We start from the raw sequence: 17,407 nt of genomic DNA on the forward strand, positions 1-17,407 counted from the left end.
AAGTACATGCAGGCCCAAGTGAAGGCTTGGTAGTTTCAAGGTTTGAGCTTCCTCCAAAACCGACTTGGGCAACCGTTACCATGTGGCCCAAGGTCAGGGGTGTTCTCTGTAGCCGAGCTAAAGGGAGCTTATTGCTGTGTGAGGCAACCTTTAAAATTGGTGATAAAAGCAAGTGAAGCCCGAGGGTTTATTCCGTTTTCCTCCATCTCAAACTCAGGATCTCCATGGGCCCGGAGCTGTGCTCACACACATGTGGGGACTTCTGGGATTGGGGTAAGGACTGAACTTTTCTAGGTGTGTCTTATATATACATGGGGGCCCAGGCTGCAAGATCACATGCAGGACAGTCTCACCCTCAAACCCAAGATGTCCCCAGAGGCTGCCAGTTGGGGACTTTTTCTTTGGAGATTGGGCTTGTGGTCCATATTGGTAAAGGAGTCAATGAGTCAGGTAATGAACCCACAGCAGGATTTTTTTCTGGGCCCCATGCTCCTATTGCAGCTCTGAGACTCGTGAAGGCCCATGAGGACCTTCCATGGTTTGTGTCACATGGTGGAGAGACTCCCCCGCCCCCAACCTCCAGTTTTCAGAGGTCGGCTGGGTCTGACCTCTGATTATCTGGCTAATGACTGTCAGGTCACCCATGAATTCTTGGTGAATTGCAACAGATGAAAAAGATGCTACTTGTAAATTTGTTATTCAAATTTTCTGACATTGTGGAAAGACACAGTTGTGTTTGGTCTACGTTAGTGGCCCGGCTCCCTTGTGACCTGCTGCCCGCCCCCCAGTCCCTTTCCTCTGCACTCAGAGCCTCACAAACGTCTCTAGGGGTCCTGTGGTCCTTCGAAGGCACCTCCAAAGCCCCCCCTCTTCCCTGCCTCCTTCTTCTTGAGTAGGGAAGCTTTTTTTTTTTTTTTTTTTTTTTTTGTGGCACTAGGGGTGGAACCCAGGGGCTTTCTACCTCCGGGCTATACTCCCAGACCTATTTTTTATATTTTATTTGGAAACAGGGTCTCACTAAGTTGCTGGGAGTCTCACTAAGTAGCTGAGGCTGGCTTCGAACCTGTGCGATCCTCCTGTCTCAGCCTCCCAAGCGCTGGGATTACAAGCGTGCGCCACCACGCCCGGCTTAGAGAAGCTTTCCTGAGGGTGCAGATACTGTGTCTTCTGTGCACTCCATCCTCTCAGAACCTGGACGTTTGAAACTCAGAAAGTTTTTCTCCATTTTCCAAGGAACTTCCCTTTTTTGAGACATTGAGTACAGAATTCAGAATAAATACCTCTCTGAGAGTCCAGGGGAAACCTGGAACTATGGGGGGCTCATTGAAATATTTTAACACAAGCTGGGCATGGTGGCGCATGCTTGTCATTGTATTTGGGAAGGTAGGCAGAAGGGTTACAGGTTTGAGGCCAGCTTCAGCAACATAGTGAGACCCAGAGAAACTTAGATCCTATCTCAAAATAATAATATTAAAAAAATAAAAACAAAGACTGAAGGTGTAGATACCCCTGGGTTCAACCAGGGGTTGATTTCAATACAACCTCCCCTCCTCATAGGACCCCTTCACAAACTCAGAACCAGACTCCTGTCTGCTTGCAGGAAGCATCTTTATTGCAACCGAGGATTCCATTGTAACCATGGCATTCCTGAGCGTGCTAGGAGTGGGCAGGCACCAGCTCGTAGTCAGAACTGGCTACTCTGGAACGGTCAGCGCAGGTGACCCTGTGCATAGAAGCAGAGAGGCCCCATCCATCCTCACTGCCCACAAAGCCTGCTCTCCCGAGCTGCCCTAGAGCACCTCATGTGTCTCTAACTCTCCACGGGAGAAGATTTGGGGGCCACCGAACACGGGCTAGAGCAGAAGGGAAGGGGTAGTCCTGGGATGGCTTAGCGGGGGCAGGAACAGACCAGGCTTTGGGTGTTTCTGAGATATAGCGACTGAATGAGCCGGTGACAGTGAGAGTGGGGAGTGTGCGCACGGCCCAACCTGGGCGGCATTGTGCACGCAGACTCCAGTCTGAGCGGTGCACCTGGACTTGTGTGATATCACAACACAAGGCAGGCTGGCAGGGGATGGGTGGGTGAGCCTTGCCTCCCCCAGTTCTGGCTGGGAGGCAGTCTGCAGCTGGCTCAGGCTCCTCTGTGCCCTGGCTCTACTCCTTCTTGTCCTTCTGAGCTGTCGAGGAGCCCCGCCCGCCCTGGGCAGCCCCATGAGTTCACGGCTCACCTTGCAATTTCTGAAGCATCCCCAACCTCCAGAAAACCTGAGCAGCTCATTCAGTTCCTCCTGAGTGGGTCTTCCCTCCCTGCTGGGATGCCCAGGGCTCAATCTTTCAGGAGAGGGTGGGCAGGGCGAGAGCTGGAGAGTAGAACAGACTGTCTCCTCCTGCCTCCTCTGCACAGTAACCTCCAGTTCTGGGAAGGTTTCTAGTGTATCTGTGACTCTAACAGTGTCTCATGTTTGTAAAGAAGCACAAATGGCGGGGGGACTACCTCTTTCTTTCTTCTTCCTTCCTTCCTTCCTTCCTTCCTTCCTTCCTTCCTTCCTTCCTTTCTTTCTCTCTCTCTTTCTTTCTTTTCTTTCTTTCTTTCTTTCTTTGTAGTACTGGGGATGGAGCCCTCAGTCTGCCCATTTTGTAGACAGGCCAATGGCTCAGAGAGTGGCAGGGGCTTGTCTGAGGTCACACAGCCAGGAGGTCCTATCTGATTCTCTCTGCCTTGAGACTTCCTGCTCTGCTCTCTAAGGTGAGAGACAAATCAGGTACAGTGGCACAGACCTGTGGTCTTAGTACTTGGAAGGCTGAGCGGCAGGAGGATCTCAGGTTCAAGGACAGACTTAGCAGCTTAACAAGGCCTGGAGCAACTTAGTGAGACTCTGCTGCACAACAGAAAATAAAATAGGAGCTGGGTGTGGTGGTACAGACTTGTAATCCTAGTACTTGGGGTTCTGAGAGACAGGAGGAGCACAGGCTCAGGGCCAGCCTCAGCATTGTACCAAGCCCCTCTGAAACTTAGTGAAACCCTATTTCAAAAAAAAAAAAAAATTAGGGCTGAGGGTATAGCTCAGAGAGGTGCCTCTAGGTTTAATACCTAGTACCCTCCTCCCAACACAGGTGAAAAACAAAGAGGAGAGGCCGGGCGTGGTGGCGCATGCTTGTAATTCCAGCATTTGGGAGGCTGAGATGGGAGGATCACAGGCAGTTCGAGGACAGCCTCGGCCACTTAGCGAGGCCCTTTGCAAATCAGTGAGACCTTGATTGGCTGGGGGTGTAGCTTGGAGGTAGAATGCCCCTGGGTTCCATCTGCCCAGTACCACAAAAGAAAGAAAAACAAAGAAGGGTCTCTAAGCCCCCTCCTCGGTTGCCCCAGGTGGGGAGAGAAGGGAGGAGAGCCAGGCCCCAGGGCAGCTGGGGGCCTGCTCACTCCCGCTGCCACCTCCACGGTTCCTTCCCCGGCTTCTTTGTCTTCTGTGTCTGCTGTCTCTTACCCGCTGGCATCTAGCTGGCCTGGAGCCATCTGCAGAGAACAGACATCAGAAGCAACAGCCCTGTTCTGAGGAGAAGGCCACTGAAGTCTAGGGAGGGGTAGCCTGGCTTCTGGAATCAGATGACTCTTCCTTGGACTTCAGCTCTGCTACCCTGGTCAAGTTTCTCTGCCTCTCTGAGCTTTAGTGCCCTCAGTTGTAAGGACGGAGAGAACAACAACACTGGCTTATGGCACTAACTGGACGATCGCAGTAAAGCCTAAGCTTCTGCACTCTGGACCCCGTGCTCGGCTCCCCGAGGATCCGCGCAACCCCGGGAGCCTCAGTCTCCCCACCTGTCAGCGGGTACCACATCCAGGGCAGTGCAGGAAGGAGACAGGCATGGAGGTCCGGTACCCGGCCTGGGGAGCTTCTTCCTCCAGGTCTCACTTCTGCCTCTAGGGCCTGTGGGTGCTTCCAGCCCCACCTCCTGGCACCCACCTCGGAGAGCTCCATTCAGGCCTGGTCGAAGGAGATGCCCTTGATGTTGGGCAGGGGAAGGCCATCTTCTCCGAGCCGCTCAGTATAGGGGTGGTGGGAGGGGAGCTCAGTGCCCAGTGGGCAGGGGTGGGGCCTACTGACCCCAGCTGCTCCGCTGCCCAGAACAGAACAGGGGCAGCACAGTCCCTTCCCTGCCCCTCCCTGCCCGTCCATTCCCAGGCTTCCTGGCCCTGCCTGTCTCCTTTTGCCTTGCCTGGGCAGCCTGCACCTGCCTGGGAATGAGGCAGAAGGCAGCTGTCAGTGTGGCCCCTACTGGGGGCAGCAAGTCATGTTGAGGAGATAGAAAGGAAATAGGCAGATAGGGAAAAAGGCCTCAGTAGAAAAAAGTTAATTTCCTGAGAGGCAATGAATACCTGAAATTCCAAAAGCTCAGAGATAAGAAGGATCAGAGCTTCACAAAAATCATCTGTTTACTAATCAACAAACCCAGGAGCCAGCACAGGGCAAGTGGACACTCCTACTGAATGAAAGGAGATTCTTCAAAGGACTTGCAAATACCCTATGCAAATCCTGAGAGCTGCTTCCCAGAATTCCTAAAGTCACCCTAACCAAAAGAGGACTCGCAAACAGTCGAGCAATGGCCCTAAGCGATCTGCAGACGGGGCTTTTCCCTCTCGGGACCTCCTCCCCTTTTGGGGAGCTGTTCTCTCTCTCGAAGGTCGTGTTGGCCCTGAGAAAAGGCAGAGTGCATCTGAGGGCACGTGGCTCGGGCGACTCTCGAGTAGTGACCTGAAGGCCTCTGCTGGGCATCAAGGCTGGCCAGGCCCCTAGGGATGACCTGCACTTCTTTTCTGGCAGATTGCGTGGACTCTGGGAGAAAGTAGTTTGCAACTGATGGGCACTTGGCTTGAGTGACACTCGGGTAGTGACCCCGAAGGCAGCTACTGGACCCCGGAGTTCCGATCGCTCCTTTGGGGTGTTCGGCCACTTTTCTCTATTCCCTTCTGGCAGATTACATGGACGCTGGAAGAAAGCAGCCTGCACCTGAAGGCAATTCGGCTTGGGCTACTCTCAAGTACTGTCCTGAAGGCAGCTGCTGGACCCAGAGTTCCAGCCCTTTTGGGGGTGTTCAGCCACCCTCCCCCCATTCCCTGCTGCTTCCAATAAACCTTTTACTCCCCTTCCTGAGGTCTGCGGGTGTCATTCTTGGCTCACGGGTTTCCTCTCAAGAAACCCCCGTTTCAATGTGGGCATAGTGAGCGGGCTCCAGCTGATGATGAAAGTCCTATTTCCATAAATGTCTTAGTTTTATAAATCTGAGGTCCCGTGTGCACCCCTTCAGACACCGGGGTTCTCTGGCTTCCAGCCACTGTGATTCTGTAGCCACACAACGCTCATTACAAAAGGCTGTCCCTCTGCCGTCCAGCCCTGGCCCCCGCCTGGCAGGGCCCACATACCTGTTCTGAGCATGTGTGAGCCAGCCCCTGGGGGATGGCGGCGCGGGCCTCACAGTCATGGGGTGGGGTGCAGGGGTCCCCAGCAGGAGTGCACATTTTACTTCTGTCCCAGTCTCACAGAAACTCCTTTTGAAGGGTGTGTTTTCCTCCAGAAACTGGAAATTAAAACTCCAGTTCACACCCAATAGGTAATGGTTTTTGGTTTGGGGTGTTTAGGAAAATAAGATGGCTGAAGGGAGAACTAGGGAGAAAGGGGGCCGAGGGGTACCAGTCCCATGCCTGCTGTGAGAGTGCTCGTGGGAGGGAGAGCAGGGATGCAACCCGCCTGGAGCACATTGAGCCTGCTCCCCACAGCTGCCGCGGCCTAAAAGAGCCATCTCTGTTCTCTGTGGTGCTGTGGTCACCCTGGGCAAACACCCCTGTCCTCGAGAAGCAAGTGAGTCCCTCCCCGGGCCTGGCCTCCTGAGCTCTCCAAGGACCTACAAGCAGGGCACAGAAGGTCCCAAGCCACTCTGTAGCCAGTCGCCCCGTTCACGCTCCGTCCCTGGTTCACCTTGCCCAAGCCCCCTGCCCGCCTGGGTGGGGCGGGGAGACCCTAGGTGCTCCTTCACACTTAACAAACATTAAGTGAGTACCTACGGCATGGCTGGCCCTGCCTTGGGCCCCTGGGATGTGTCGGGAGCATCACGAGGTTCTGCCCTCGTGGAATTCACATGCTAGCAGACATTAACGACGCCGCAGCAAGGCAGATTCTATAGCGCATCACAGGCCAGTGCGGCACTGGGGAAAGGAGAGGAGGGGGTGGGATCAGGTGTAGGAGCTGACCTAATCAAGGCCTGCTTGAATTCCCCTGGTGACCGGAGGCTTGCTCTGGCCATGTGCCGTCACTGGCAGCTCTGGTTAGAACTCTCCCTCGGGTCGACTCAGCGTTGGTCCTGTGAAGCCTCGATGCTGGGCTCCGCACATCAGCTGCTTCCTGCAGAGGCCACAGGGTGGAGTGTCCCCTCCAAGGCCCCCGGTTTTCCCCAGCCCCTTCACTAATCTGGCCATCTGGCCACCCCCCAGGGTCACGGGTGGGCCACTCACTGCCTTCTGTAGGAGGAAGGACAGCGACCCGTCCAGGGTGCCCGCCACCAGCCTCAGAAGTTCATTCACCAGGAGAGAGTCTTTCCTAGGGGAGGGGACAGCTGGCCGGGTCTGACAACTCAGAAGGGGGGGCAGGCTAGAAAGGGGGTACCGGACAGGGCTGAGGAGACCCCTGGGCCTGGAGGCTTGGAACAGTTGCTTCCTGCCCTGCTCAGTGTCCCTCTCCTCCCTCCCTTCCTGTTCTCTCCGCTCCTTCCCCATTTCCATTTCTGACTTCCCTAGTCCTTACTGAAAGCCGGGTGCTGGGCCAAGAGCTTTCGAAGCATTCAGATCATTAAAGCCTCGCTAGAGTGGATCACTGAGGTCCAAGCCCATTTTAAAGATGATAAAACCAAGGCTCAGAAAGGAGTCAACCGGGTGTGGTGGCGCACATTTGTAATCCTAGTACTTGGGAAGCTGAGACAGGAAGACCGCAGGTTCAAGGACAGCCTTAGCAAGTAGTGAGACTTCATCAACCTAGCAAGACCCTATAACCAGATAAGAAATAAAACCAGACTGAAGGTGTAGTTTGAAGGTAGAATGCCTCTGGGTTCAATCCCCAGTACTACAAAGAAAGGGGGGGGGGAAATAAACGGCTTGTTTGTGGTGACACAGTGGGATTTAATCCCAGCTTCCCCTGGGTTAAGGATCTAAGCACCATTTCACCACATTAGTATAGGTGCTCAAGAAATATTTGAGAAATGCCCACCTTAGCCTCCTCATCCTTACCTCTCCCCAAATGGGTGGCCTGGAATCTCTCTGGTGTGTCTCTAGCTCCCCAGAGGGGCAGCTATAAGCTGGCCTGGACCCCGGGGGCGGTGCATGGGGAGAAGTCCAGCCCCCTGGCCGAGGCCTGCACTGGGGGAGGCCAGATGCTCTTGGCCCTGGGTGGCAAGGGGCTTCTGGCCAAGAAAAGACAAAAGAGAAATTTTTATAATGGGACACAGTACCACAGTTCCCTTCTCTTTCACACCTCAGGGCAGGTGTTCAACTCTGCTCATGTTAAGTAGCTAGCTAGACATTAGCAGATGGGTCAGCTGGGGCAGACTGGAGTCACCTGCAGAGCCTCCATCTTGACCCCTCCCACATGTGAAGGGGCAGAGAAACAATGCAGGGTCACTGGAGTACATCACGCAGAGGGCAGTCAGCCACCCCAAATACAATACATATAAGGGAGGTGTCCAGAGGGACCGCGAAAGCCTGCACATGGAACATTCTATGCGTTTTCTCTCCCAGTGGACTGCTCCAGGCCCGCCTCTACAGTGGAACCCCAGCGCCCACTCCCGGGTGCCCGTCGGAGACACTGTCCCTGGAGCGTGGCCCTCCCTCTCACAGCCTTTCTCATGGGGACTTCGCTTCTCCCAGTAAAACGTTTCCCTATTTGTGCTTTCTGTTTAAATGGGGTTTCAAGCAGATAGCAAGCTGAGCGTTAGTCCTGAAGTGCTTGTTTTGGCTAATGGCAAAAGTGAGGGGCTGAGGGTAGTATGAGTCCATCATGTGGGTTGGATGAGATCTTATCCTAGAATCTCAGAGTCGTAAAATCATGGGCTTTGGGGCTGGAAGATGCTTTTAAGAGTCACTTGTTTCCATTCTCAACTGGGTCTCAATGTTACTATCAGGTGCTGCCTGGGGTAGAGAGAGGCTCTCTGGTGACCTGCTCCAGATACAGATGCAAAGGATGCAGGATTGAGATAGGATAGGAGACGAACTGGGAAGGAAAGGCAAAATATATCCTTAACTTCACCTCACAGGATCCACTTTTTATTAGGCAAAAGCTTTTAATAGGCCACACTCTTAATCATGGTGACCTGTCTGGTCTGGCCTTTTCTTAGGTCCCCAATTGGCCCGGTCTACATGTGTTACTCATAATGGCCTGCCCTTTTCCTTAGGTTTCCAAGAAAACAGACTGGCCACCCTGTGTCATTGCATCCCTGACACCCTGTGTCATTGCCACCCCCTCTCAAGGGCCCCTACAAAAAGTACTGTAAAGACCTCAGGATTTTCTCTTGAGATGGTTCACATTCTCCTTTGGACATGTACCCCACTTTCTTAAGTAAGCCTCTGTTTTTGTCTCTGACAGACATATGCTGAAATTCTTTTCTGTCATGGAAGGCAAGAACCCTACCGATCCTGAGTGCCTGAGATGAGGAACGGACTTCCTTCTCTTCCAAAATCTGGCTTCTCGAAACAAGAGGAGGGGAGGATTTGGCTGGAGCTCTGAAGATCTTCTGTTTACCTCACTGACTATTTTTTGCAGAGACGGGCCATTTCCTGGGGGGGGCGGTCTGAGTGTCTCTGAGTCTTCTTTATTGATTTGTAAAATGAATTGAATTGTAAAATGGGAATGTTAATCCTCCTGAAAGTGTTTAGCTCTGTGCTGGGAACGGAATGGTCTTGTTAGTTGTTACTGTTTTTTGTTTGTATGTTTGTTTTCTTTGAATAACAAAATCGGGTGAGGGCCGAGGCCTGGGTTTCCCCTGGGCCCCACCTTTCTTACTTGAGGACTCACCCTCAAGACAAAGGCAGTCTTAATTACTGCAAGATGTCACTGGTAGCACTACTCTACTCCCAGAGGGGAGTAGAGGGAAGTAGAGTTCCCCCCCCCAGGGAGCCCCAGGGGATGTTGGGGACCCAGGGGTCCACAGCCACAGCGGTTGGAGAAGGACCCCATGTCCTGGGTTGGTGGGCGATGGAGCTGCTCACTTCGAACAAGACCATGTGGCTGAACTAGAGATCCCTTCCTGTGAGCCAGGTGCTGCATCCTCCTCCGAGAACAGGTCCTTGTGAGACCCGGAGCCAGGACAGACCCTCCCCGGACAGGATGAGACTGGCTTCCTCCCCGTTTCAGCTGGGGTTCAAAGCCAGATCTGGTAGGGTTAGGAAAACAATACAAGGTGATGTGGGGGGAGCAGATTCCTCACGGTCCTCAGACCCCGGGCCTGGCTGGGAGTTGGACTGTGTGGAGGCTTCAGCAGAGCCCCAGCACTACAGCACCTGGGCACTGATCAGCAAGGCGGTCACCGACGCTGGTCCCAGAACCTGGTGTAGCAGCTGGTCCTGGCAATCCATGTCCTTCTTGGGCTGGCTCATTTCCCTGTTGGCTGGAGACCCTCCTCTGGGCCGCCTTCCTGGCCGGGAGCCATCCTCACACCTGCCTGGCCTGCGGGGGCCCCTCTGTAACTGAAAGGCTCCAGCTGCTGGGGTGGAAGTGGGTGCTAGAGAACAGGGGCCTTGCTGTCTGTTTGGAACCTCCTGGCATGAGGGGCCCGGGGACAATAGCAGTCACACACTTTCTGAGTTGGAAGGGCCCTAGGCGGCAAGGCCGCACACCAAGGAGGTGACAGATGACGCTGTCTGAGCACCTGTCGTGTGCCCGAGACTATTTTCTCACATTAAATCTTCTCCCTCAAGCTGGGCATGGTGGCGCATGCTTGTAATCCCCGCGCTTGGGAGGTGGAAACAGGAGGATCGTGCAGGTTCGAAGCCAGCCGTGCTGGCTTAAGAGACCCTGTTTCCAAAAATAAAATAGGTCTGGGAGTGTAGCCCAGGGGTAAAAGGGCTTCCAGGAACCCCAGTACCACCCCCCCCCAAAAAAATCTTCTCCCTCCAGCTGGTTGTGGGATGCATGCCTGTAATCCCAGTACTTGGGAGGCTGAGATGTGAGGATCGCAGGTTTGAAGTCAGCTCCAGTAACTTAGCAAGACCCTGTTTCAAAATAAAACATAAAATAGAGCTGGGGGTATAGCTCAAAGGTAGAATGGCCCTGGATACCACCCCCGGTGCCCCCCAACACACAAATTTCTCCCTCCAGAGTGGGAGCTGTGAGTTTCCCCACGCCCACAGAGGGGAAGCCACACCCTAGGACCACAGGGGCTTTGCGGGGCCAGGCCATAGCTCAAAGCCTAGTTCGTCTGCCTCTGGAGACACTCCACTCACCAGGGTCAAAAAAATGTGTGTCCCCTATGCCAAGGGTGGGAGGCAGGCAGGAAGCACTGGCTGTCCTGTCCCTGAAGCCCCAGCGTGGCCACGACTGGGACACATGGGGTCCTCATGGGTTCTGATGTGCACAGATGGACTCAGATACATCAGATTCTCCAGGTGTGCTCAGACATCCCAATTCCAAGCATGCCGGTGGCAAAATGACTCCCGCGCTGAGACAAAGCCACGTTCCAGACGGGAGAAGTTACAGCTAGTGTTTATTGATTGCAGAGAGGGACGGTCTAGAGAGCCCAGCCTGCACCAGGCTGCCACCATCCTGGTCTTCACTGGAGAGAGCAGAGCGGGAATCCTAGGTGGAGGCTGTGGTGAGCATGAGGGCATCCTGCAATTGGAGAAGAGTGAGCCAGGTTCCCCTCTCTACTGCCTGCTTGTGGCTCCTGCTGGTTTTGTCCCCACAAGATGACCTTTGGCACTGGGGGGTCATGACCCTGAACTCACTTATGTGCAGTTCTTAAAAGGATAAGAGGGTTAGATAGAGTTTGTGCAGGAACACCCATGGCCTGCAGAGGCCTGGGGTGTGCAGCGAAGGGACTCTGGAGGCTGCTGTCCCCAAGCTCTGCCACCATCAAACTCTCCAAGATTTTTATTCATTTTGGTGGTACTGGGGTTCCTGGAAACCCTTCTACTTCCAGGCTACACTCCCAGAACTATTTTTGTACTTTTTTTAAAATTTAGAAACAGGGTCTCTTAAGCTAGCGTGGCTGGCTTCGAACCTATGTGATCCTCCTGTCTCTGCCTCCCAAGTGCAGGGATTACAAGCATGCGCCACCACGCCCAGCCTTCCAAGAAATTTTATATAATACAGATGCTCTTTTTTTTTTTTTGGTGCCACTCAGGATTGAACCCAGGGGGATTCTACCTCTGAGCTATACCCTTAGCCCTATTTTATTTTGAAACAGTGTCTCACTAAATTGCAAAGGGTCTCCCTAAGTTTCTGAGGCTAGTCAGAAACTGTGACCCTTGTCTCAGCCTCCCAAGTACAGAGACTACAATTGTACACCACCACGCCTGCTAGCAGCAAGGGTCTGTCATTTTTTTGTTTTGAAACTGAATATGATATGAGAATTTTGGCCTATTAGACCACCCCCAAAATTTTATTATGACCATTTTCTAACATCCAGCAAAATGGGAGACACTTGCAGTGAACACTTAGATTTTTTTTTGGTGGTACTGGGGATGGAACCCAGGGGCATTCTACCTCCAAGCTACACCTCCATCCCACCCTAGTTTTTATTCTTTCTTTTGAAACAGGGTCTCACTGAGTTGCAAAGGGCCTCACCAAGTAGCTGAGGTTGTCCTCAAACTGCAATCCTCCTGTCTCAGTCTCCCTAATGCTGGGATTACAAGTGTGCGCCACCACGCCCAGCTCATCACTTGGATTCTGCCGTCAACTCTTCTCCTCTCCAGACTAGCACGGCTGTCCTTTTATTCACTCCTCAGACCACATTTTTTTTTTTTTGTTTTGATACTGGGAATGGAACCCAGGAGCACTCTACCTCCAAGCTATATCCCCAGCCCTATTTTTATTCTTTATTTTGAAACTGGGTCTCACTGAGTTGCAGAGGGCCTCACTAAGTAGCTGAGGCTGTCCGCAAACTGTGATCCTCCTGTCTCAGCTTCCCGAATGCTAGGATTACAAGTGTGTGCCACCATGCCTGGCATGGTTTTTAAAACACATGATATTCTAAAGCTATAGGAAGAAAATCAATGTGCTGCTAGCTAAAAACGAATAGAGCAAAACAGGAAATTTGGAAATAGAGGCAAAGAATGAATTTAGATGTGGATTTCTCCAGATCTAAAGGACTCAGGAACCCAATGGTTCTAAGCATTAGCTTTGGGCAAGACAGGATTCATATGAGTCAAAGATTGTCCCAAAGCTCCTGTCTGGGCTGGGGATGTAACTCAGTGGAGAGCACTTGCTTAGCATGTGCAAGGCCTTGGGATCAAGCCCCAGCACAGTGAAAACAAACAAAGACAAAACAAAGTGCCCTGTCAGTGGCTGTAATGCCAGGACTTGGGAAGCTGAGACAGGGGGATTCTAGGTTTGGGGCCAGCCTCAGTAACTTAGCAAAGTCCTTGGCAACTTAGGGAGACCCTGTTTCAAAACAAAATAAATAAAATTGGGCTGGGGTTATAGCTTGGAGTAGAATGCCCCTGGATTCCATTCCCAGTACCATAAAAACAAAAAACAATAAAAAAGAAAAAGTACCCTGTAGCCTTGGTTGGATACCTTGTCATGGAAGGACAAGTTGCCTGTAGAATTTAATAAGCTCTAATAATTCTGTTTTCAACAGCTCTTCCCCTCTAGAGTAGAATCAAAACTGCAGGAAGGCAGAAGTTTCTGTCTGTTTTGTCCACTGTCATGGTCAGTGCCTGCACACAGTAGGTGCTTTGCAAGCTGCTGGCTGACCACCAGGCTTGCTGGCCTTGGCTCATGAAGAGGTTGGAGCCCAAGGCAAGTTACCAGGTTCTGAGCACAAACCTCAACGCTGCCACCTCCTGGTGTGTGGTTGTGGAGAGGTTCGCGCTGTCCTGGGGACTGTTCCCCATCTATAAGATGGAGTTACCTCAGGACCCACAGTGGTTACAGCTGTTACTGTTAGGGGTGACGTAGTACTGCTGTGCCCTTTTACTGCTGTGCCCTTCTCCCCCACAGATGCCAGTTACTGAACACCTACTATGTGCCGGGCCTTGCTGACAGGACTGGGGGCAGAGGCTGGACAAGACAGACATGATCCTGATCCTTGCTGAGCGGGGACCACTCAGCCACAGGGTGTGTGGGCAACCTGGAGTCCTCTCAGATTCAGTCTTCTCCCTCATCTTTCTTGGGAGGGGTAAATACCCCTGTCTCAGGGACTATTTTTATTTTTTATTTTTGCTACAGGGAATGGGTCCCAGGGCTTTGCACATGCTAGGCAAGTGTTCCACCACTGAGCTATACCCCCAGCCCTTTGTACTTTATTTTGAGACAGGATCTCACTGAGTTGCTAGCCTTGAACCTGCGATCTTCCTGCCTCAGCTCCCGGTTACTGGGGTTCCAGGTGCACGCCACCATGCCTGGGTTGGCTCAGGAACTTGGCACTTGCCGTCCCTTCTGAGAGGACATTTCTCCCAGCTACCTCACGGGCTTGCTCCCCCACCTCTTTAGGTATTGACTCAAATGTCACCTCTTCAGAGCGGCCTCCCGTGAAACAGCATCCCTCCCTGGCCCTTGCTCTTTCTCTTCTGAGCCTGCTTTATTTTTCTTCTCAGTCATTATCTACTTGGCCCTATGTTACATATTTATGGTTTATTATTTTTTTTTTGTGGTACTAGGGATTTAACCCAGGGGTATTCTACTTCTCAGCTGTCCCCCTAGCCCCATTTTATTATTTTTTTATTTTGAAGCAAGGTCTCACTAAGTTGCAGAGGGCCTCACTAAGTAGCTGAGGTGGCTGTGAACTGTTAATCTCCTGTCTCAGCATCCCAGGTACTGGGATTACAAGCGTGCACCACCGTGTCTGGCTTATTTGTGGGTTTATGTATCTGCTTCTCCTGCTAGAATGTTGGCTCTTGTGTGTGTGTGTAGGGGGGGGTGGGCGAGAGGGGCTGTTTGTTTTCTGTTAATTTTTGCAGCCTCAAGAACTCAGAAGCATGCCTGCATATAGTAGGCCTTCAAAAGAGATTTTTAAATATCTTCCTTCTTCTGTCTTTGTAAGAATAAAATTGCTTAAACTTATAGCAAAAGAAGATTTACTGAATGGACCAGCAAATGAACTAGTGGATGAGTGAATTATGACAAATGAGGAAGAAAAATGTGTTGACCCCTCAGTCACAGACGGGGAGGCCCCGAGAGGGGAAGGGACGTGTCCACGTTCCCATGGTGACCAGCAGGGCAGGATGGGAGGGCAGGCGTAGCTCCCAGCCCCCACACCACTTACCTTGGTCAGAGACCACGTGGCTGCCTCATATCCCAAGGCCTTCGCTATCACCACCGGGATCCCATTTCGGAGTTTGCCTGAAATAGTAAGTGTGGTCAGGGACTGGTGGGGCCCAGGTGGCCCGGGCAGCAGTGGGCAGGCCCCTGGGACCTGGCACAGCAAGTTTGCACGGCCCCCGCCCCTGTCCGCCTGCTCTTTGTCCCAGCACACACCCAGCCTCATCCCAGCCCAGCACCAGCTTTGGCTGCCCCCAGAGCACACGCTCACATCCTCCTGCTCACGAGCCCACTGCGTGCTCTCAGCATCCACAGCATGGCTTTCTATACTCCAAGACTTCCCACTCTAATAAAATGAAATTAAAAAGGTGATGCAGGTCTAGGTGTCTGACTCTGCACTCCTTCAACCTGAGGCTTATGTAGAATAATTCTCTTGGCTTCCTCCAGTGGTGACACAAATAACATGCCAGGCATAGCAAGGGTTAAGAAAGGCTGAGCACTGGTCCTGCCAGTGCCCCCCCCCCTTATATCTTTTGTGGTTTGGAGGAAGGCACTCTTATTCCTCCATGTCACAGACGGAGAAACAAAGTCTCAGGAGAATTGGACAGCTCATCCAAGGCCAGCCAGCCAGCCAGAGGGGACCAGGACTTGCACCTATGTGTGCCAAGGCTCTAGTTCTCTGTTTCACCTGTCTCCTCCCTGTCTCTCCCTGCTCCTCTGTGCACGCCCTGCCTCTGGCCCTGTTAGGGATTGGGCTGGCAGGCTGGAGGCGAGAGCTCACTTAGGAGGCCCGGAAGGCTCCCTGGAGTCGGTGGGACTTGAACCAGGCTCTGAGGGATGGATGGGAAAGGAACAGGAGGGCCCTAGCTGAAGATGCAGGCGGAAGAGGTAAAGCAGAGCCGGGGGCGGGGGGCAGCAGAGGGACGCACCGTTCTCGTTTGGCAGCAGAACCGAGTCGAGGATCTTGATGAGGATGTCTTTCAGAAGCTCAGTCTGTGAGAGAGACAGGGGATCGTCACCCTGGCTGAGCACCCTAGGTCCTCCCGCTGTTCTGGTGGGCAGGGCTTGTCCCCAGGGAAAGGGCAACTGGTAGAGATCCTGGAACCCCAGGTTCCCTGCAGGGCAGAGCTGTACAGAGTCCCAGGTGAGGATGGACTCTGTGGCCTGGGGGTCCGGCAGGTGTGGGTTGGGGCGCATTGGAAGATGTCCCTTCCCAGGGCTCTGCTGCTCTCTGAGGGAATGTTATCCTGTATCTTCCATGCTGTTGACTTCGTGAGGGAAGCCGCAGCCCTGATTGGCTAATTGAAACTTCCTTGCTTTAAAGCAATGGTTAAAAAAATAGATAAAATATAAAACATAAAGACCAAAGAAAACATGGCTCAGACAAGATTTAACCATTCCTGGTTAAATATAAAATTTCCCCTGAAGAGCTTCTGTATTAATGCTCAGGGTTGATATAATCTCATCACGATGCGTGAATCTCATTAGTGGATAAATCCATTGCAGTGGGTTTACTGGGTGGCACCTAGGCAGGTGGGGTACTCCTGGAGGAGGTGGATCCCTAGGGGTTTTGCCAGCTGTGCTTGTGTCTTTGAACCTCGGCTTGCGTCTGGCCTCTGTGGGCTGAAGGCAGATCTCTTGCTCTCTCCCTCTCTCGGCTTCTCACCAACATGCCCTGAGCTCTGCGGACCCCAGCTTCACATGGACCGAATCCTGAAGTCTCCAGAGCTGTGAGCAAATAAATATCCTTTTCTCTAAGTTGTGTGGTCAGTTGTTTGGATCTCAGCAGTGAACTTTTGGCTGAGACAAGCCAGGTTGAGATCTCTGATTCAGTCTGACTTGGAGGGGGAAACTGAGGACCAGAGGGAAGAGGCCACCCAGGGTCATTGAGGTGGGATTTTTGTGAGCAAAGTGAGGTGTAAATCCAGGAGACTTTACTAATATAGGATCACAGCTTTGCTGCAAGAAAGTGAGCATGGGTATGTGCCCACAACTGCGTCTGCTCAGGTGCATGACACACGGGGTGCTCGGCAACTCCTGAGCCAAGAGGAGGGTTTTGATAGACAGTATGGAGGCCAGCTCCCCAAAGAGGTCTGTGGAGATCTAGCTCATTTGAAGCAAAACCTGGGCAATGTCTCTTTACAGAAGGGACTTCCAGCCTGCCCCCTGTGCCTCAGGGACAGTCCCTTAATACTTACGTTGAATACTCCTATACCGGAGTTCATCAGTTTGATCCGATCAATACTGTAACAAAAGAAGTCAGTGAGAATGGCCCCTTGGAGTCCCAGTCATCCATCCCATGGCCATTTACTGAGCACCTACTGTGTACCAGGTATAGTGCAGGCTTTGGTGATACATCGATGAACCAAGTAAGTCCTTGCCCACCGGTGCTTATGTTCTAGTGTGGAGGGGGTAGAAAATGAACAGTGGTCCAAAGAATATAAGTATCACCCCCAAGATATCACATGATTTCCCCACAGGAAACCCCAGGGTGGACTAGGGAGCCCAAGCCCCTTCCAAAGGAGACGTCTGTTCCCAGAACAAATGTTGGCAGCGACATGGGAATGCCAGGCAAAGGCAGCCAGAAAGCCTAATTTTTGTATGTGACTAACATATTAAAAAGATCCATTGGGCCGGGCGTGGTGGCACACACTTGAAATCCCCGCGCTTGGGAGGCAGAGACTGGAGGATTGCGCAGGTTCAAAGCCAGCCTTGCTGGCTTAAGAGACCCTGTTTCCAAATAAAATATAAAAAATACGTGTCCGGGAGTGTAGCCCGGAGGTAAAAGGGTTTCCAGGAACCCCAGTACCACCACCCAAAAAAAAAAAAAAAAAAAATCCATTCGGCTAAGACCGGAGGATTGTGGTTTGCGGACAGCCTCAGCTACTTAGTGTGGCCCTCCGCAACTTCTAGTGATACCCTGTTTCAAAATAAAGAATACGAAA

General features: G+C 52.3%; 1 protein-coding gene across 1 annotated transcript in view; it reads right to left on the bottom strand.

Annotated features, from left to right (window-relative positions):
- Positions 1–6,184: 6,184 nt before the first annotated feature.
- Positions 6,185–17,407, bottom strand: part of BPIFB1 (BPI fold containing family B member 1) — a gene marked incomplete at both ends in the record, with an annotated part of 28,154 nt that continues 16,931 nt past the window's right edge. Inside the window, 6 exons of the mRNA XM_080716526.1 lie at positions 6,185–6,202; positions 6,509–6,593; positions 8,673–8,725; positions 14,467–14,543; positions 15,392–15,455; positions 16,661–16,706. Coding sequence (XP_080572652.1) covers positions 6,185–6,202; positions 6,509–6,593; positions 8,673–8,725; positions 14,467–14,543; positions 15,392–15,455; positions 16,661–16,706 — 343 coding nt within the window. The remainder of the gene's footprint in view (positions 6,203–6,508; positions 6,594–8,672; positions 8,726–14,466; positions 14,544–15,391; positions 15,456–16,660; positions 16,707–17,407) is intronic.

Source organism: Muscardinus avellanarius, assembly GCF_963383645.1.
Source record: "Muscardinus avellanarius genome assembly, chromosome: 19".
Classification (NCBI taxonomy): Eukaryota; Metazoa; Chordata; class Mammalia; order Rodentia; family Gliridae; genus Muscardinus; species Muscardinus avellanarius.